This window comes from Sardina pilchardus, chromosome 14, assembly GCF_963854185.1.
Source record: "Sardina pilchardus chromosome 14, fSarPil1.1, whole genome shotgun sequence".
Classification (NCBI taxonomy): Eukaryota; Metazoa; Chordata; class Actinopteri; order Clupeiformes; family Clupeidae; genus Sardina; species Sardina pilchardus.
The window spans coordinates 28,421,504-28,441,503 of record NC_085007.1 but is presented as its reverse complement, the minus strand read 5'-3'; the positions used below and the strand labels follow the sequence as shown (position 1 = coordinate 28,441,503).

The window sequence follows — 20,000 nt, the reverse complement described above, 5'->3', positions numbered from 1 at the left end:
AGATGGCAACACTGACACGCAAACACACACACAGACACACACAGACACGTTTGAAGCAGTGAAACACGTCTGCTGGGTTCTCCCTCCTCGCCTCTGATCCGGGTTTTTTCCACTCCCCGTCAGGTGCGTGCGTGTGTGTGTGTGTGTGTGTGTGTGTGTGTGTGTCTGTATGTGTGTGTGCGTGTGTGATGAGTTTGACGGGGCAGAAATGGACGTTGCCATGGAAGAGAGGGCTGCGCAGTCCCGCCAGACACTTGCACGCTGCGGCTCAGCGACAGCGAGAGAGGGCCTCTAAGCTCTCTCACACACACACACACACACACACACACACTGGGCGTGTTTCTGATCAAACATCGGGTAGAGACTCTTGACTGTGTCTAAACCACTCCAGGCTTTTTCTTAACCTCAATTGGGGTCGGAGTTCTGGTTCGGGGAGTCTGTTAGCCCCGCAGCTAACGCTAGGCTTGTGGATCAGAATGAGAAGGGTTTGTGGATCTGTGTGATTCCCCAGTGTTTCCACACTTAAGATGCTCACACACACACACACACACACACACACACAGAGAGAGAGAGACAGACAGACAGACAGACAAAAGCACTTTGCATAAGTACTCAAGAGTGTCCTGAGTTTTTCACAACAAGCTGAAGCACTGTGTGCTCTACGTGCTTCATCCTCACTCAGTCTCCTCTCGTCTCCTCTCGTCTCGTCTGGTCTCGGGCGAGGACTATCACTAATCTCATGGAGAGGGGGTTTGGCTGGGAACTTGTAAACACACAAAGCACACAAATCATGCTAAACGCAGCGCCAACAAGCTGTGTGTGCATCCGAAGCGCTCCGCTCCGCTCCGCTCTGCTCTGCGCTCCAAGGGGGAAATGAGACATCTGACCCGGTCTCTGACATTAAGCGCAACAAAGGTCGCGGGCGGCTAATCGCTTATTTTCCATGTGTAAATAAATGACCTTATCGACGGCAACAGGTTGCTGTTTGTATCTCCTCCGCTGATTTGTCGTGTTGACCATGAGATATGTATTTAGTGCGTATTGGTTGCCGCGTGGTTGAATGAGGAGCTCCTGGTTACAGAGCTTATCTACCTCCAGCAGACGCTGTTTGCTGAGGAAAAAGACGTGCCGTGATGGTTTTCAATATTTGATAGCACACGTACAGCCCCATCGTTTGCAATTGAGAACTTAATCTTTGTCACTCAACCCTGTTGCAAAAAAAAATAAAGAAATGGGAGAAACTAAAAGTGCTTGATTTCAGAGCTAATGAAACATTCTTCCATTGCAGTGAGATGTTAACCCTTACTGTCCCTGGGTTGGGGAAAAACAGGGCGACTATCAACAGCATACAGCCAGAATACAGCACAGAATACTCCTCAACTTGTAGAAACACACCTTTGCTACTGAAATATGCACGCAATCACAAAGATTCTCTTTAGAGATTCGCCTTTGAGTTGAGATGAAAAAAAGCCAGGAAGTTGTAAAAGAAGAAGACTGGCCAAAAAAACCCCCAGATATTCCTAAGAACAAGATCTGTGGATAGATTTTGATACTGTGGTGGTCTTCGTCAGAACTAACGATTGTGTATTTGTTCTGCAGCATCACACATCCAAGCCGCACTGCGAGCAGTGAGAAATGTTCATGGAGACAGATGGATGATCTGGGGGAGGACACAGCTCTGTGAGCACAGGGGGGGGGGGGCATGTCTGCTTTAGCCAATCACAGATCTTTATCACTAGTGTGTCCAACTGAAAGGCTCGACTAGAGACAACAGCAGTCGGCTGCCTGTGTTGGTGCGGTTCTCCAACCAGCTTTTAGTCCCGATGCACAAGCAATGAAAATCTTGACCTTAGATGTTTTGTGTGCGTTTGGGAACCGTCTGCGAGGCTGTCTGCATGTGTCTCAGGAACAGCCTCCCTATGGACATCTCCACCCATACTATAACATGCACACCCATACTAAATATATAGGTCGCATACATATACACTTATGTTTATATGTAGATATACATACAGTAGATGCTACTGTGTACAGTAGTATCATGAGGGGGAAAGAGAGGTTCCACAGAAGTGCAAGGCTGGTCGTTTTCTCAGTGAGTTATCCTGTGTTAAGGCGTAGCCATCTTGACGGCCATACCCAAAATTAACCCTGAGAATGCACCGCCCTATACGAACCACACAGTGGTGACATCTAAAGTGCGATGTTGGCGTTTCAAGGGTCGTGCAGTGTAAAAATTCTTTATTTGTCACTTACATAGTTACACACTTACAAGTTCATCTAGCCTGCCCAGAACAAGAGATAAAGCGTCAGGAAACCACTGCTGATGTTTTGACTTCATTGGCTGATAAGAGCTCTTCTCATGTCAACATCTCTGTATTCTAAATTCTTTATCGTAAATAATATTTTGAGATACCAGACAACAAAAACGTTTCCATGATTTTTTAGATGCACCCGTACGACATGCAGTGAGATTAACTCCTGGTCGTCCCTGAGCCCGAGTTAGACCTAACCTGAACCCTGCACCCAATTATGACTGCCTTCTGGGCAGTAAAACAGCGTGGCGAACGTCATCGAGCGGAGATATGAATAGCAGTTAGCGCTGCACGCACGGCGATAAGGTTCTGACTGATTCAGATATCCTCTCGATTCTGACTGAAACAGGATGTTGAGATTGCCGGCGTAGTACACACTCGTGCGCACACGGACACCGAGCGAGACCTTCTGAGTCATCCTCCATTAGGTAGTGAGAGAGTCCGAGCACATTATTCTATATTTATAACCGCTGCTCTGCTCATCCACGTCTCAGCCGGAGCGCTGGGGAAATGCTATTGCGTACGCTACACACCTACACCTGCTCACATGAATGAAATACTGGAGTGCAGCCTAGGGAATGTGTATTTCTCTCTCTCTCTCACACACACACACACACACACCTGTATTACTGTATGTAGGAAGAGTAACCTCATTCATAGATACTTTGACTGACACAAGTAAGGGATAACGGACGCCAAGGCATTTGGGCATCAGAAGTGAATGCAGGTTAGAGGTGGTAATGCGGCCACACACACACACACACACACCTGTATGTAGGAAGAGTGACCTCATTTGGGTATCAGAAGTGAATGCACACTGGAGGTGGTAATGCTTCCAAAGCGTGGAGTGGAGCTGGATAAAGCCTGGATCCGCTTGTGTGTAAAATCCAGATGGCTAAACGATAGTATTAACACCACGAGCTCTCGGCTCACACATATTAGTCATCTCAGATAACCACTGCTGTTTGGCACCTGCCCAAAGATACTACAGGGAGAGACAGAGAGACAGAGAGACTGACAGAATTGTAGAGAGACAGACAGAAACAGAGATATAGGTAGAGAGAGAAAGACAGTTACAGATACAGATAGAGAGAGACAGACAGGAACGAAGGCCTCGAGGGGAAAGAGGATAAACTCATTTTGGCTATTTGACCTTGAGTAATGGGGGTCGTCTTATCCTTCATCCTCCATCCCTCTCTCACTCTCTCTCTCTCTCTCTCGCTCTCTCCATCATTTCCTGCTACGTTACATTTCCTGTCCCCTCAGGCAGACAGAACAATGCTTTTCGCTCTACCCAATCAGACCCTCCATCGACTACAATGGACATCATTGTACGCCTCTTGACGCATTTCTGCAATAAGAATACTTCTGACTCCTGAAGCGCCGGACAACTGACCTCCAACAGACTTGCTGGACCGTTAACATTCTAGAGGTCTCGCCCCTGGCTGCCCTGCCAACGATAACTCAGTAACGTTAAAGCAACACTCAAGAGTTTTTTGTACTTGAAAATAATGTCTCCAAAAATCATTTCAGTGGTTCATCAACTTAGGTAACAGGGTGAACGGCACTTCTGCATTCGCTTCGCGGCCCTCTATCGGCTATAACCGCACTATGTAAGTCTACCAGACCGGGAGGCGGATCTGTAGTTCGATGGAATGAGACATAAGAAACTACAAATGTGACTTGCTTCAATGTCGCAATACATCATACTTTCATAAAATCCTGCAACATACTCTACCTTGTCTGTGGACATTGTTATTTGCTGGAGAAACAAATGCCTGTGTGCGACAGAGGAAAAGTGCTCTAGTGTGGCTTTAACAGAACCGGTTCTACAGAATGTTCTAAGCGTGACCGCTGTGCTGCGCGGTGACATGGTGCTTCATGCTGCTGTGATGGTCATCACTGCAATAATGAATGGGGAGACTGAGCAGGGCAGGTACGCTAGCTGAATGACCATTACTTTCTCTGGTCCATTACAGATTCTTTAAACTTCTACAAGACACTTCAGAGGTACAATTTTTCAGTATGATGACCTATGGAGTATGTGGTAGTAAGAGTTGTGTGTGTGTATGTGTGCGTGTGTACGTGTGTGTGTGTGTGTGTGTGTGTGTGTGTAGGTGGGTGGGGGTGTTCAGACTAGCGGAGTGTAATTCCACCTGCGGGCTGCTGCTCGTGTTTGGTCAGCTGTTTCAGGTGTGTTTCAGGTGTGTGTTGCGTACCTGTGGAAGGAGTAGAATTGCTCATGGTAGTCCAGCCACGCGGGGGAGCTGAGGAAGGAGGCTACGCAGGTCCCCACTGAAACACACACAAAAGGCAGACGGTCAGTCAGGGATAGCACAGCACACACACACACACACACACACGCACACACGCGCACGGGGGAGCTGAGGGAGGAGGCTACGCAGGTCTCCACTGAAACATACACAAAAGGCACAGATGAGACGCTAGGGAGAGCACAGATCGCTCTCTCACTCATTTACACACACACACACACACACACACACACACACACACACACACAAAACAAACAGACACAGACACACACTCTCTCTCTTTCTCTCTCATACACCCCCCCCCCCCTCCTTACTTTCTTTGTCGGAGCAGTCAGTAAGCCACATCACAGCCCTTGCGTTCTCTCTCTCTCCCTCCCTCTCTTTAACTCTTATGTTTATTTGTCCACATCCTCAACCTTTACTTCCTTTCCTCCCCACTCCCTTCCTTTTCTCTCTCTCTCTCTCTGGCCTTTATCCCATTATTTCCATCTCTCTATCTTCCATCCCTTTATCTCCCTCCCTCCTCTCTCTCTCTCTCTCTAAGTGGTAGAAGTGTCTACTTCCACCTTTATCAGTGTTCAGGCTGTTTGCAGCAGTCACGCTGACCTGAGATTCTCATAACAAACAGAGTGGCGTTGACATTTAACACACACGAGGGATGTGGTGTGTGTGGTGTGTTTGAGGTGATGAGGGTGAGCGGGGCACTGAAGGAGATGTGTGTGTGTGTGTGTGTGTGAATGTGTGTGTGTGTGTGTGAGTGTCAGGTGCTTTTTACAGCCCTGCTCTGTTCTCGTCTTAGTTCTGAGTTTCGGAAGTGCATATTCACATCTCAATATGCCGCAGAGATAGAACCGAGGTATCTTACAGATTAGAACTGTTCTGTTGTTCTAAAGTGCATATTCACATCCCAATACATAATACATATAGATATCACCACGGTATCTTACAGCTTAGAACTGTTCTTTCGGTTTAAGCAAATGCATAATCTGATGAGCAATATTGCATCTGAAACTTGCGTTTGCACACAGATATCAAACACGGAAGAAAATATGCGGGCGTTTCTTTCAAGAGCTTCTTTCGAGGTTTGCAAGATCTGCACGATTTTACCCCTCAGTTAATTCAGTGGCTCTCTGGAGGCCCCTTCTGACAGGCTGACATGAGTTTGTGTGTGTGTGTGTGTGTGTGTGTGTGTATGAGAGAGAGTGTGTGTGTCTGTGTGTCTGTGACTGTGTGAGAGAGAGTGGGAAGGAAAGAGTGATCTTTGCAGAGTCTTTACAGAGTCTTTACAATCTTGTCAATGGTTGGTGGGTGTGTGTAATGTGAGTGTGCTCTCACATATGCATAGTGTGCTTGTCTGTGTGTGTGTGTGTGTGTGTGTGTGTCGTGTGTGTGCTTGCACATGTGTGTGTGTGTGTGTTTGCCAGTAAATGCGATGGGCAGCTCAAGATGTGCTTATTCCGTTTGTTCTGCTGCAGGTCAACACGGCTGGCACGTCCCTGGCTCCCTGTGAAGCCTCTGCCCAGAGGAAGCACCTCCTGTGGGCTTCACTTCCTCCGAGCGCCCCCCTGGACACCCGGGACCCCCGGGACCACCTGACTAATTGACTTCCTCTCTCTCTGTCTGTCTGCTGCTAATTTTAGCCTCCTTTTCTTCAGGGCCATATGGGGAATGGGCTTTATGTCTAATGTCTGGTGGAAAGTGTGAGTGCATTGTGTGTGTGTGTGTGTGTGTGTGTGTGTGTGTGTGTGTGTTTGTGTGTGCAGCCATGTGTGTGTGTATGTGTGTGTGCAGCCACGCGTGTGTAATGCTGGGTACAGAAGGGAGGGGGGATGTCCTTGCTCTAATGTAAACACTCTACAGTTATGACTGGGAGAAACAGGAGCGCTCAGCTCAGCTCTGTGTGTGTGTGTGTGTGTGTGTGTGTGTGTGTGTGTGTGTGTGTGTGACTGGGAGCAACAGGAGCTCTCAGCTCTTCTCCGTCTGTCTGTGTGTTTTCTGTGCGTTTCAGTCCAGCCCGTGAAATGGCCACAGCGGAAAAACACACACACACACACAACTCATACACACACACACAGCACCCAGAACACGACTCGCAAGGTCAAATCCCAGAGACGGACTACTCCCAGACTAGCCCCCACGAAATACTCTTTCTCTCTCTCCTCTCTCTCTCTCTCTCTCTCTCTCTCTCTCTCTCTCTCTCTCTAGCACTCCACAAGCCCTCACCACAATGGCAAGTTGACAAAGACAAAAAAACAACCACCAAAAAAAAAAAAAAAACAGCAAGAGAATCCAAACAACTTGAGTCCATAATGAATGCTGGCCAATCAAACGCCACTAATGGCTCCTACGCAGCTGGTCGCGAGCAGAGGAGGGGTGCGGAGGGCGGAGGGCCCCACTGTGGCCGGGGCACTACCGCCTCAAGGTCTCCTCCTGCTGAAAGGGAGTGTGCCCTTTAGCCAGCTGCCATGTTGATGCTAGCTCAAGGCTATCAGCGTTTGGACTCTATACTCTGTGAAGGGCCTCGGACACTATTTCAGTTGTTACTGCCTGGCGCTACAGAAATACAACAGAAGTGAAATGAGTTTCATTGAGAAACTGAATAGCGCTGGACTGGGCTGACACTGGGCCGGACCTGGCCCACATCCAAGCCGTTATCTAATCTGCAGGGTGCTGCTTTTGCTTGAGAACTGATAATGTTAAGACTGTGTAAACAGAAGGCATATCACACACACACATAGGCAAATCCACAGCTGCATGCTGTAAACACACACACACAAACACACACACACACACACACATACACTTACACATACATACATACACACACACACACACACACACACACACAGGCGACTCCACAGCTGCATGCTGTAAACACACACACACACACACACACACACACACACACACACACACACACACACACACACACACACACACACACACACACACACACATACACTTCCACATATACACACACACACACAGTCACACGCACACACGGGCGAATCCACAGCTGCATACTCTACCCACACACCTGTGGTTTTAAGATGCTGTACGCTGCAGCCATGGGCCAGAGTTGTGTGGTGTATTCCGTCATAGCCCAAGCACACCCATACTGTACACAGCACATGGGCAAGACACATGGTCAAGACGGTCGAATCAAAGCTACACCACGGGAAAAGAAAACCAGCTTTACGCCGGCCACAGCAGTGTTTACAAAGGGGTTTTCCCACAGAGAACACAGGATCAAGTACACAACCACACACACACACACACACACACACACACACACACACACACACACACACACACACACACACACACACACACACACACACACACACACACACACACACACACACACACACACACACACACACACACACACACACACACACACGGAGAACATAACCTACTCACAGATCAGAGAGTGAGAGTGAGTGAGAGAGAGAGAGAGACAGAGAGAGAGTGTGTGTTAGAGAGAGAGAGCAAGAGAGAGAGAGTAAAAGAGAGAGAAAGAGAGAGCATTGATAGACAGGGAGAGACATGGGGTCACACATCGATGGGTGGAGTGTGACAGAAAAATAAACAGAGACAAAGAGAGAGAGAGAAAAGAAAGACAAACAGATAGACAGAGAGAGAGAATACGTGAGAGGAGAGAGAGAAAGAACGACAGAGAGAATGAGAGAGAATGATAGAGAGAGGTGTCTCTGAAACAGAATATTTCAACTCTGCATATTCACCCCCCCCACCTCCCCAACCTGTCATCTCTGCTCTGCCTGGCAGCGAAGTACAAAGGGCTTATCGTTGTCTTTTTTTAGATGAAATTAAAATCTCCGTCTGAGCAGTGTGCATATGCAAAAAAAGCGAGAGAAGACGGGAGAGAGGGAGAGAGAGAAATGATAGATACAATCTCTTTACCCTTTCCAGCTAAGCCCTTCCCCGATGCCTCTGACATTTTGTCAGCCGAGTGAAAAATGCATGCGCACAGGGATCCCGCTCTGACCTCCGGCAAGAGGATGGGCATTTAATGAAACCACACACACTGTGGAAACACACACACACACACACACACACACACACACACACACACACACACACACACACACACACACACACACACACACACACACACACACACACACACACACACACTGTGGAAACACACACACACACACACACACACACATCTACACATCTACACACTCGCTTACATACATACATACGTAAAGATGCCATACGCAAACACACACATACATGCGTACACAATTATATACTCAAACACACTCATTTATATACATGCACACACGCACGCACGCAGGCACGCACGCCCACGCCCACACACACACACACACACACACACACTCCCCTTCAGACTCACAAATTCATTCCGCAACCCCGATCCCACCTCCCCCCCCCCACACACTTCACCCCGGGGTTTAAGGGTCGTGACCCCTGCGGTCATCTGGCCTGACCTGGAGCCCCGTCGTGGCATTCCGCCCGCCTCCGCCATTACGCCTAAGTGCCTTCAATTAGCGCCATGGCGACGCCTGATTGCAATTAGCCTCCTCGGCGACCCTGGCGCGCCCATCGACTCCCACTCCACTGCCGCCGCGGGCACAACGAAAACACTACCCAGCGCCGCAAATTACACCGGGACGGGCAAAAAACGTAATTAGCAAAAAAAGACTGAGACATTGCATCAGATAGTGCCGAGATGAGAAAATGGGAAAGATATTATATAAAAAAAAACGTCTTGCTGGGTTAGACTATAAGGTGTGACGATAAAAAGATCATTATGTAGCTCCCAGGTGAATAGTACTGTCATTAGTTCATTAGTTTTAATTGACTAACCATTTCTTTGAGACACCGTGAGGAATATTGAAGATGTATCTTACTTTGCCTGCCTGCTGTACCTTCAGACATAAAAATACCTTCCCGTCAGGGGTCTACTGGATATTCACTTTTTTAAAATAACAAAAAACCTTGATAAATTAACTACCTCAAGAACTGGCAGCTTCTCTTCACACAAGAGTACAGCGTCAAGGACAGACCCTGAACCTGAGGTGTGACTCGCTAGCTTTGAAGGTTTCATCTTTTGAGATCAATAGGAGGAGAAAACATCAAAGCTTCAAGTCTCTAAACAAATGTTTAATTTTCCCGCTCTGTCGTGTACCGCTATATGTATAGGACACATGTCCTTCTCCACACACACACACGCACACACACACACACACACACACACACACACACACACACACACACACACACACACACACACATGAATACAAATACACACCCCATCGCCAAGCCACCCCTTCACAAAATGACCAAACTAAGGCTACTGACGGAGGGTGAGGGTGGGGTGTGTGGGGGGTGTTGGGGGTATCAGTTGGTGAACGTGCCATTGTCACGGCTGAGCCCATTGCAAAGGCTGCTGGTGGAGAAGCATCCTTTCCGAGTGCGTCTCCCTGAAATGAATCACTTTGATAAATGAATGGGACTGACAGGTAGCCGTAACCAGCCCGCAGCTCGCTGTCAGCATGAATTACGTCGTTAAAGACACAAGAGAGCGGAGCCAGCTGACCTGTTGCTAGACGCCCAGCGCCACATGCACAGCGTCCACGACAACAGGGCTCGCTCACGGCAAGAGAGAAGAGAGGGAAAAACACAACACCACGTCTGACTCCGAGCCAGGGGAAGGTGGATGTCAAGGAAATAACATCCGATTGGAGGATTGAAAGTGAGGAACAGAACGGTGCTTTCTCACTTAATAATCATCGAAAGCTCCATCCCCTCTCCTGAAGGTCCTCTATAATTAACCAACAAGGAAATATCAAATCTGGTCCAACATCAATCAAATCAAATCAAACGAATAAATCAAGTTCAGTCTCAGCTGCTCAAGTTGCCGCTGTGTTCTTGTGGAAAGCGTGAACCTGCCACTGGTAACCTGTGTGAGCTGCACATCAGCCGTTTAGATCTCCACTCCCAAGGTGACACACTTTACTGGTATCACAGCAGCACAGACCCCCCTCACCAGCACACACAGAGGGGACACCCCCTTTATGTGTGATAGATCTGAATCGTGGCAAATTTATGTCAGTGTGTGAGAGGGATGTGGGCCGATAAGAGACGCCTTTGTGTGCTCCGTGCAGGTGCTGTGAGTGGAGGCGAGCGCGGTATCGACGCGCGCTACGGTCGTCTCCATATGGAGGCGCAGGGGCTCCGAGGAGCAGCTGACTACACGAGACGAGACGAAGCACTATAGACGCAGCAGCTGCCGTCTCCCAATAAAGGATGCATTTCCATGGAAACAGAGCAGGCGAGAGGGCTGTGTCTTTCGCCCCTCCGCTCCTCATCATTTCTGTCTCCTGATGAATAGATTATTGATCCCGACGCCGCCGTTTCGCATGGATCGCCTCGCGTCGCGTCGTGTTACGGACCTGATCGTGGGGACGGGCGACTGCGAGGTCTCCTCCAAGTGAAAGATTCCCTGAATATGGCTAAGCCCTCTCCAGGGAGAGTCCTGGGAGCAGAGCCGGGAAGCCATCCTCCGCGCTGAAGCCTTAAGCGGAGCCTACAAGCAGTGTGAGAACAATCCTTACAACAACACTGCCCCACCTACTGTCTACTACAGTATACTTCTTATTCTTATTCTATTTGTACACAATGCTATCTTACATTCCTAGCACAATAGCTTCCATTTACAGGTAGACAATACGACCTTACACATCCCTCATACATTCTCCATTTACACATACAAGACACTGTCTTATATTACATCTGCCGTACATCTTTCATTTGTACACAACACTGAATAATTGATGAGTGCTGGGAGGCAGGTTGAGCCCCATTTTAAGAGGGTTTATCTGCCTTCGAAGGGGCCAAGAGGGAGAGCAAACTAAACAGACCTGTTGAGCTTTATGCTTTATCCACAGCTTATATAGATCTGCGTGTCTGTTGGACTGAGGATGCCTCTCCAACAGTCTCCACCTACCCTGACACCCCCTCCCCTACACACACACACACACACACACACACACACACACACACACACACACACACACACACTAAATGGTTTGTGTTTCCAATTCTGATGGATTGTCCTGTAAGCTGCAAATACCTGTGTGTGAGCGGCAAACAGCGCTCAGACTCTCCAGACACAAATATTATCAAACTGACAGCTAACAAATCAATACTCAAGCCCGCGCTGCCCCCGAGGGGTATTACTGTCGTGTTGCCGAGTAGAATTGTCTGGTTACCATGGGGTCTATCTGAGGAGAACAATTTTCCTCAAATTAAATTGAAAATGCTGTATTTGTGCGGCACAATGTTCTTTCGGAGAGGGAGCGAGAGGAGGGAGCGGAGAGAGAGGAAAGAGAGGTCTGCTGGAGCAAAACCGATCCCTTTAGCTCTAATCAACCTTCACACAGTTGCTCATCTCACAGAATCAACAATGGCGGGCTTTAAGTGCGGCCGCCCCGCGCTTCTACCGAGACTACTTGTTTCCATTCCGCGCGGCGGGATATCGGGACAGGTTTTTTTTTACAGTTTTTATCAGTCATTTGTCAAATCATCAGCAACGTTTACACAATAAGAGTGCATTTCCCGAAACGATCGGTGAAAACTGCACCACACAGTGGATTGCCTGGAAATGCATGCAACTTGTTCAGTTCATGTCTCAAAAGCAGATGCCAACCAACATGTCAGAATGATGTTGACAGAATGAATGTGTCCCTGTTCAGACCAAATCCAAATGCTTATCCATGTGGTCGACACATTGACACTGTATGGTTTACTCTTGTGAAAATGCAAAAGCATGCAGTTTTTCTTGTTTGTTTCTGTCAACATGCTGAATGTGAAAGATGGCACGAGATTCTGGATTCATGTTCGCTCCATTTACTGTCAGCTGCTCATGTAATTCACTGTCATGCAGGAAAAAAGGAACTGAAAAGACTGTTGAACCGTACAGTGGTTCTTTCCAAAAGAGTAATACAATGGCAACCCGATACACCATGCAATGAACCAATACCTAAATGTCTTTTGAGGAAGGACTATTCAACAGAGAACCCGTTTTGATGACATGACATTAACAATTGATTGAAAAACAGCAGACAATTGTAGCAGACAACAGTACACGCAATTGCATAGATGTGCATTTGCTGTTTGTTTGAAATAATGAGAAATTGCTCTATGATGCACAAGTGACTAAATTATGTGGGGGGTTGAGCAAGTAATTTGGAGAATTTCCATTCTGATCTGAGAAAAGCACCCGAGCGAGAACAAAAAAAGTGTTGGGGAAACCAAGGGCACACCCACAAGTCCTCTACCATTGACAACAATTGCGAAACTCATTGACTTCATCATGTAAGCCTGAAGCGAGGCTAGCTATTAGGCAATCTGCAAACAAAGTCTCGTGGATAAGAACTAAGAAAGGTCTCATACGCCAGCGTGATCTCCCCCGCTGCCGAGATCGCTGGATTACTCATTCCAAAAGCTGTTGGATGCTCAGATCAATTGTACGTGTTCGGGCAAGTGCAGAAATGCACACGAGCACAAGCACAGGCTCCTGTGTGTGTAGGCTGTCATCACAGGCCCTTACAATAACACGCCTGTGACATAACACATGACACACACACAATACTGTAATAAAATGACAGATAGATAGAACAATATTGACTAATAATAGATAGATAGATAGATAGAGGGAGAAAAAGAGAGAGAGAGAGAGAGGGGGGGTGCATTTTCATGAGGGAGGCTACAAAATGGGCTGTTACAAAGCCACAGGTGGTGTTAGCATGAACTGGTGACTCTGCCAGAAGGAACCTCATGTGCCTTTGTCAGTCTGAAACAGCATACATGACCATACACTCGCCACACACACACACACACACACTCTCTCTCTCTCTTTTCCACCTGAAACTTCCTCATCTGACACAAAACAGTTTAAAGGTTAAAGGATATCAGGATATCAAAAAATGCGCGTTTGTCTAATATTCCCATTTTGAAAGCTTGGCAATATCATTTTGAATGTGCACCTACATTGCTAAGCTGTACTGTGCTAGGGCTTTCATCTCATTTGAGCCTTTTCATTTAACCTCCTTGGTCTTGGAAAAGCTATATGAATGCATGCCATGTGCTTGAGCGAATGTATGAGGTTGACTAGAGTGCACAAAAGAATGTTTTCAGAAAGACCTCATCATCGCAGATTTGAACAAAAACCACAATAATCATGCCTTCATTAAATAATGTTAGGGCCAAGCTCTGTGTGCATGGCTATTCACCGATTTGTCATTTCTCCCAATGGCAGAAACTTGCTTTATGTCTTTCTGCGATGCCATCATTTAGGTTTTGTTTTCAGGACTTCCTCATTCTGCCTGGGTGGTCAAACCAGTTCTTCTGTGCTCGGCTTATCACCATGCCTCAGTAACCAGACACCACATCAAGCTAGCCTCCCGTGACACAACCAGACGCAGGGCAAAGCAACCATCTCAAACACGCAGAAAACGAACAGGAAAAAGTGTCTGTCACATCACCATGCAGAGCCACAGAGAGACAGCATGCCTTATGCAGATTTGGCCTTTCTTAAAGTAACATAAAAGATTTGTTGTAAAATAGCTTTTTAGCGTTTTACTGAGAGCAGGGACAGCTGAACTGGTTTCTTCAAAACCCGAGCAACAGGTTGACGAATGTCACTGATGGTGCCCTTGCGCTCAAATGAGCAGCCATTTAAATCAACATGCAAAGTCAGAAGTATTACAGTGGCTTTCCCACAAACAGAAAAATGGATCAAACCACAGATGTCTCAACAGGGACAAATAAGCAATGACATGACACAGGAGAAAAAAACAGAAGATCTATGGAGAATGAACTTTTGAGTTTTGTGTCAAATAAAAAAAAAATCAAACGGTACCACGCTCAACTCCAAGTAACACACATGTCAATCTCCAAAACACGTACAAATATTTCCTACAACATTCCCACTACATGTAGCATGTGAAGCACAAGTGTTGTGCAAGTTAATATTTACACACACGCATGTGATGAAGTCTTTCTACACACTACAACAGCTTTGTGTCCCTGACGTGGAGAAAAAACACCTCCCTCATTTATAGTCATCGCTAACATTGCTTTTCAACACATTAGACCACAATCCAAAAGTGAAACCATTTCCTTGTGCCAATCGAACACAGACCAATACACCCACACCCACACACAGACACGGACGGACACACACACGGGGACAGACACACACACACACACACACACACACACACACACACACTGAATGAGACACATTATTTCTGCCCTAAAAACAAGATGTAAAAGTTCACATTGTAAACAAAGCGAGACAGGATCCCATCTGAAAGCAAACAACAGCGCAGCGCAGCGCAGCGTACCTGAAAGTGATTGGCGGCATGTCAGCCTAGTCCACCGCAATCAGCATGATGAGCAGCAGAACAGAGCGCAGAGACGGAGAGAGAGAGAGAGAGAGAGAGAGAGAGCAAGAGAGAGGGAGAGAGAAGGAGAGAGAGAGAGCGAGCAAAAGAGTAGAAAATGAAGAGAGCACAAACAGGAAAAGCACTGAGGAGTGAGGAGGAGAGAGAGCTGAGGAGAGGAGAGGCAAGTGCAACAGTGGGGGAGCGACAGAGAGCGAGAGAGGGAGGGAGAGAGAGAACTCCAGAGTGAAAAAAGAGGAAGAACGAGTGAGTGAGTGACTGGGCGAGCAAAAGAGGGAGGAGGGAGAGAGAGAGGGAGAGATACAAGAGGACACGAGGAGAGATAAAGGCGGGGGGAGAACGAGAGGGTGTGTTTCAGTGTGCATGGAACCATCTGCGCATGTACACACACACACACACACACACACACACACGCCCCTTTTGCTCTCTCTCTTTCTCTAATACAGACACACACACACACACACGCACTCTCCTTCTCTCTCTCTCTCTCTCTCTCTGTCCCTCTCTCTCTCACACACACACATACACACACACACACACACGTAAAGTCAGAGCAGACTCTGTGTAGAGCAGACTGCCCTGCGTGTTGCAAATCAGCTTCGGGAGACGGCACAGAAGGCGAACACGAGGCCAAGCGACCAACAGGTCATCGTAAAAGAGCGGACACAAGCCGCAGCTGAAAGGCTCTGGGCGAGACCACAGGGAGTGGGCAGCAGTGTGGACGAGAGGGACAAAAACACCACCTAGCAGAGAGGTGGAGAAAGAGGGAGGAGAGAGAGAAGAAAGAGAGGAAAACAGAAAGAGAGAGATCAAAGTAAAGGGAGAAAGGCAAAGACCACATGGTGGGAAAGCAGTGATAGGTAAGGACACAGAGAGAGAGAGAGAGAGAGAGAGAGAGAGAGATAGGGAGAGAGTGATACAGGTGGAAAAAAGAGGGATAGAAGGAAAGAGAGATGAGAGAAAGAAAGAGCACAGGCATAGAGGAAACAGTAGAGATAGCAGGGAGGAAAGGGAGGAGGGGAAGAGAGAGGCGGACGGAGAGAGAGAAGGAGGAGGGGAGGGGGGAGAGAGTGGAAAAGAGATGGGTCAACAGGTTGATAGGCGATCTCCCTAGAAACCACAGTGCTGCTGCTGCTGCCTCTGATGGCCACTAGGGGAGCTACTGGCACAGATACACTGCCTGTCTGACACTCACGCCACACTACAGCCAGAGCTGGCCCAGATGAGGGCCAACACCAGGCTTTGGAGAGGAGTGTGTGTGTGTGTGTGTGAGTGAGAGCATCACTTGAATTTGTGCGCCCATGCGTGTGTCCCCATGCGTGTGTGTGCATTTACACACATGTGTAGTGTGTGTGCATAAGTATAGCGTGCATATTGTGTGTGTGCGTGTATGTATGTGTATGTGTGTGTTGTGTGTGTGCATCAATAGTATAACGTGCATACTGTGTGTGTGTGTGTGTGTGTGTGTGTGTGTAGGGTCAGGGAGGTGGGGCCAGTGTGTGTGTGTGTGTGTGTGTGTGTGTGTGTGCACGTGGCGGCTCCATTGTCTGTGATATGTATTATTGACGGCCGTCTCCCCCTCATCAGTAACCGGACGCGGCCGGCCCAACAAAGCCAGCGCCACACTCCAATTAGGCCGCGCTCGCTGAGAGAGCAGGCCAGCAACACCGAGCTGTGAAGCGGAGGAGGAGGGAGGGAGGGAGGGAGGGAGGGAGAGAGGGAGGGATGGAGGAGGAGGAGAGGGAAGGCATTACGAGGAGATGAGAGAGGTGAGACCAAAGGGGAGGAGATGGAGAGGGGGGTTGGAAGTGGTCTGTATATGTGTAAGTGTGTGTGTGTGTGTGTGTGTGTGAGCACGTAGATTGTTTATATGTGTATATACGTGTATGTGTGCGTGAGTGTGTATTGCTTGTATGTATGTGCGTGCCTGCGTGTGTGCGTGCATGTGTGTGTCTGTGTGTGTGTGTGTGTGTGTGTATATTGCTTGTATATGTGTGTGTGTGTGTGTGTGTGTGGTGAATAGGTAGGGGGGAGGAAGGGAGGGAGGGCTATGAAATGGCCCCCGGCGTTCTCCTCTTTATCCGAGGCGGCATCTGGCCGCACCACCGGGGGCTTGAAAAGCGCACCCGTGCCCCGGCGCCAGGGCTGAAAGGACGGGCACGCCGTGGACGCCTGCCCCCTCTAAACGGGCAGATCGGGGGGCCACGGGAGCCGCTGGCGTGGAAATCACAGTGGCCGCGCCGTCACAACGTTTGCATGCGCGTGATTGATGGGGTGCCATTACACAGTCAATAGCTACTCCGCGGGTTTATCTTGCAGTGCGCCTTGAGAGGAAGAAAGAACCTTCAGGCACACACCCACACACACACTACACAATCCCCCACTCTATTTGAAAGACTCTCTCTCACACACACACACACACCATACACACACACACACACATACACACACCATATACACAAGGGATATTTTCTGCCTCCCCTCTGCAAGACCCAATACAATTCAATTAGACTTGCACTCACACCAGTGTTGAATTACACTCTCTCTCGCTCTCTTTCTCTCCCTCTCCGTCTCTCTGTCTCTCCCTCTCTCTCCCTCTTCTCATCTCTCTATCCCTCCTCTCTTTCTCTCTCTCACACACACACACACACACAAACACCACGAAGACCCCGCAGGCGGTCAGTTGAAGCTCCCCACTGAAGCGCCACACCCCAAAATGAAATTACACACACAAGCCAACTAGCTTCTTATTGCTCTCTTCTCTTCTCTTCTTTTCTTGTTCTCTCTCATCTCTTCTCTTCTCTTCTCTTTCCTCCTCTTTTTTCCAAACAGAGCCAGGTGTGTGTGTGTGTGTGTGTGTGTAACACTGGCGGCTATGCCAGGGAGTGCCACCCCCTGACAAAACAGGTCCATGGCCACATGCCACGCGGGCACACACCCTTTTCCTGCTCACGCTGTCTGATCCCTGGGGGCACGGGAGAGAGAGAGAGAGAGAGAGAGAGAGAGAGAGAGAGAGAGAGAAGGGGGGAGAGAGAGAGAGAGAGAGCGAGAGAGTGAGGGGGGAGAGAGAGAGAGAAAAGGGAGGTGAAAGAAAGAAAGAGGATTGAGAAAAGAGAGAGAAACCAGAAGGAGAGAAAGAGAGAGAGGCAGGGAAAGAGAGAGGAGCTGGCAAGGAAGCAAGGGAAAGGGAGGAAGGGAGAGAGAGAGAGAAGGAATAAGGGAGAAAAAGAGGAAGTGGGAAAGAGGGAAGGAGGGGCATCAGAGTGAGAGAAAGAGGAAGAGAGGATGAGAGAAGGCGAGAGCAAGACAGAGAAGGAGGGATGGGAAGGGTGGGAGGAGGGATGGGAATGGCAGAAGGAGGAGTGGGAAGAGAGGGAGGAGGGATGGGAAGAGAGGGAAGAGGAGTGGGAAGGGCAGAAGGAGGGATGGGAAGAGTGGGAGGAGGAGTGCGAAGGGCCTGACTCATATGAACTAGCCCGTCCACTGGCACAACAGAAAAGGCAGCTCCACTCACAGGAAGTGCAAAGAGAGGAGGACCTGTTGGAACCCAGTTTACACATACACAAGACAAACAACGACAAACAAACAAACCACCAGGCCTCATCAGTCCAGCTGTGGGCGCTAACCCTTCTAGAAGAATCACCGAATGGAAACAGGTCAAGTCTCGTCTCGTCACGTCGCGTCGGTCAGCGCTCTCCTGGCGGGCTGAGCCGATCGGATCCGAGGGGGGCCCTGATAAAGCGGCCGGACAAAAGCGCCCCGAAAGAGGAACCGGGCTGCGTCGCTCGGGTTACGGCGGAGGAAGGGCCCGGGACGGGGGTGTTCCGTTACCCGTTAATATTCCAGCGAGGTAATGAAGACGGCTGAACTGACACCGACCGGCCGCGCCATCGCTCCGCATCGGACCCCTGCGCCATGTGATCCCGGGTCGCGCCGCGTGTGTGCCATGGCGGGCCCTGGGTCGGCTTTGTCTCGGACGGGCCGAGAGAGAGCAGGAAACCCAGCGACTGGAACGAGGGGCTGGACGGGCCTGCGGACGGCTCATTAGCCACTGGCCAGCGGCCGCGTCATGGAGCATCTGAGAGGGGGGGGACAATGCCCCTCACACAATACACACACCGACAATATACACACACACACACATACTGTAGGAACACACACACATGCACACACACATGCGCACGCTTTTGCACGTTGCACTTTTTCGCTTTTGCATGTTGTTCAAGGGTGGGATGTCCCCCAAACACACACACACACACACACACACACATACACACACACACACACACACACACCACTTAACTGTGTTGGAGAGTTTACGACTGAATGTCTTCTCTGTGTTATTTACTTGCGGGCTTTCCCTGAGGTTCCTTAGCTGCTGATTCAGACTGCTGCCCTGCCTGATTCATTGAGGAATTCTGGGTGGTGTAGTTTCCTCTCTCTGTCATTTGCAGTCCTCTAACCACTTGGCCTCATAGGAAGCAAGCACACTATGTCTCCGCCATTTTGTCTGTTTACAAACGTAGTGATTTACTGCAGGGCAGGTTGTATTTCTGCTGAGTGATCGCATCATTGGATTTAGTTTCATAAGAGCCACAAATCCCAAAACAAATACAAGTCAGCCAAGCCAACATATACACTATATTCTCCATCACACATACCCTAGCCTACAGTCTATAAGTGTATTAAGTTAATTAAGTTATCAGAAGTATTATACTATAATATGCGCACTGTATGTTCTTCTAATAACTGAATGAACTTAATTAAAGTTGCACAGAGATGAACACAGATGAAGAGTGGTGGTGGTGGTGGTGGTGGTGATGGGGAGGGTAGGAAAAAGACAGAGAAGGGAGGCATTCTTCTCCCATGTTGCATAACCAGCATAACTGAGGGTTTCAATAATGCATATGGCTCCAGGCGAATCATTACCTAATGGTTCTCTGATGTGAACC

General features: G+C 48.6%; 1 protein-coding gene across 5 annotated transcripts in view; it reads right to left on the bottom strand.

Moving 5' to 3' along the window:
* The window catches only part of ptbp3 (polypyrimidine tract binding protein 3), a 71,101-nt gene that overhangs the window by 36,543 nt on the left and 14,558 nt on the right, over window positions 1-20,000 (bottom strand). For 4 of the 5 annotated variants that reach the window (XM_062554673.1, XM_062554675.1, XM_062554671.1 and 1 more), the window contains exon 2: window positions 4,532-4,607. In XM_062554673.1, coding sequence (XP_062410657.1) covers window positions 4,532-4,556 — 25 coding nt within the window. In that variant the 5' untranslated portion in view covers window positions 4,557-4,607. Of the gene's footprint in view, window positions 1-4,531; window positions 4,608-14,988; window positions 15,221-20,000 lie in introns of those variants that run through there. The other variant, XM_062554672.1, reaches the window with a different exon arrangement.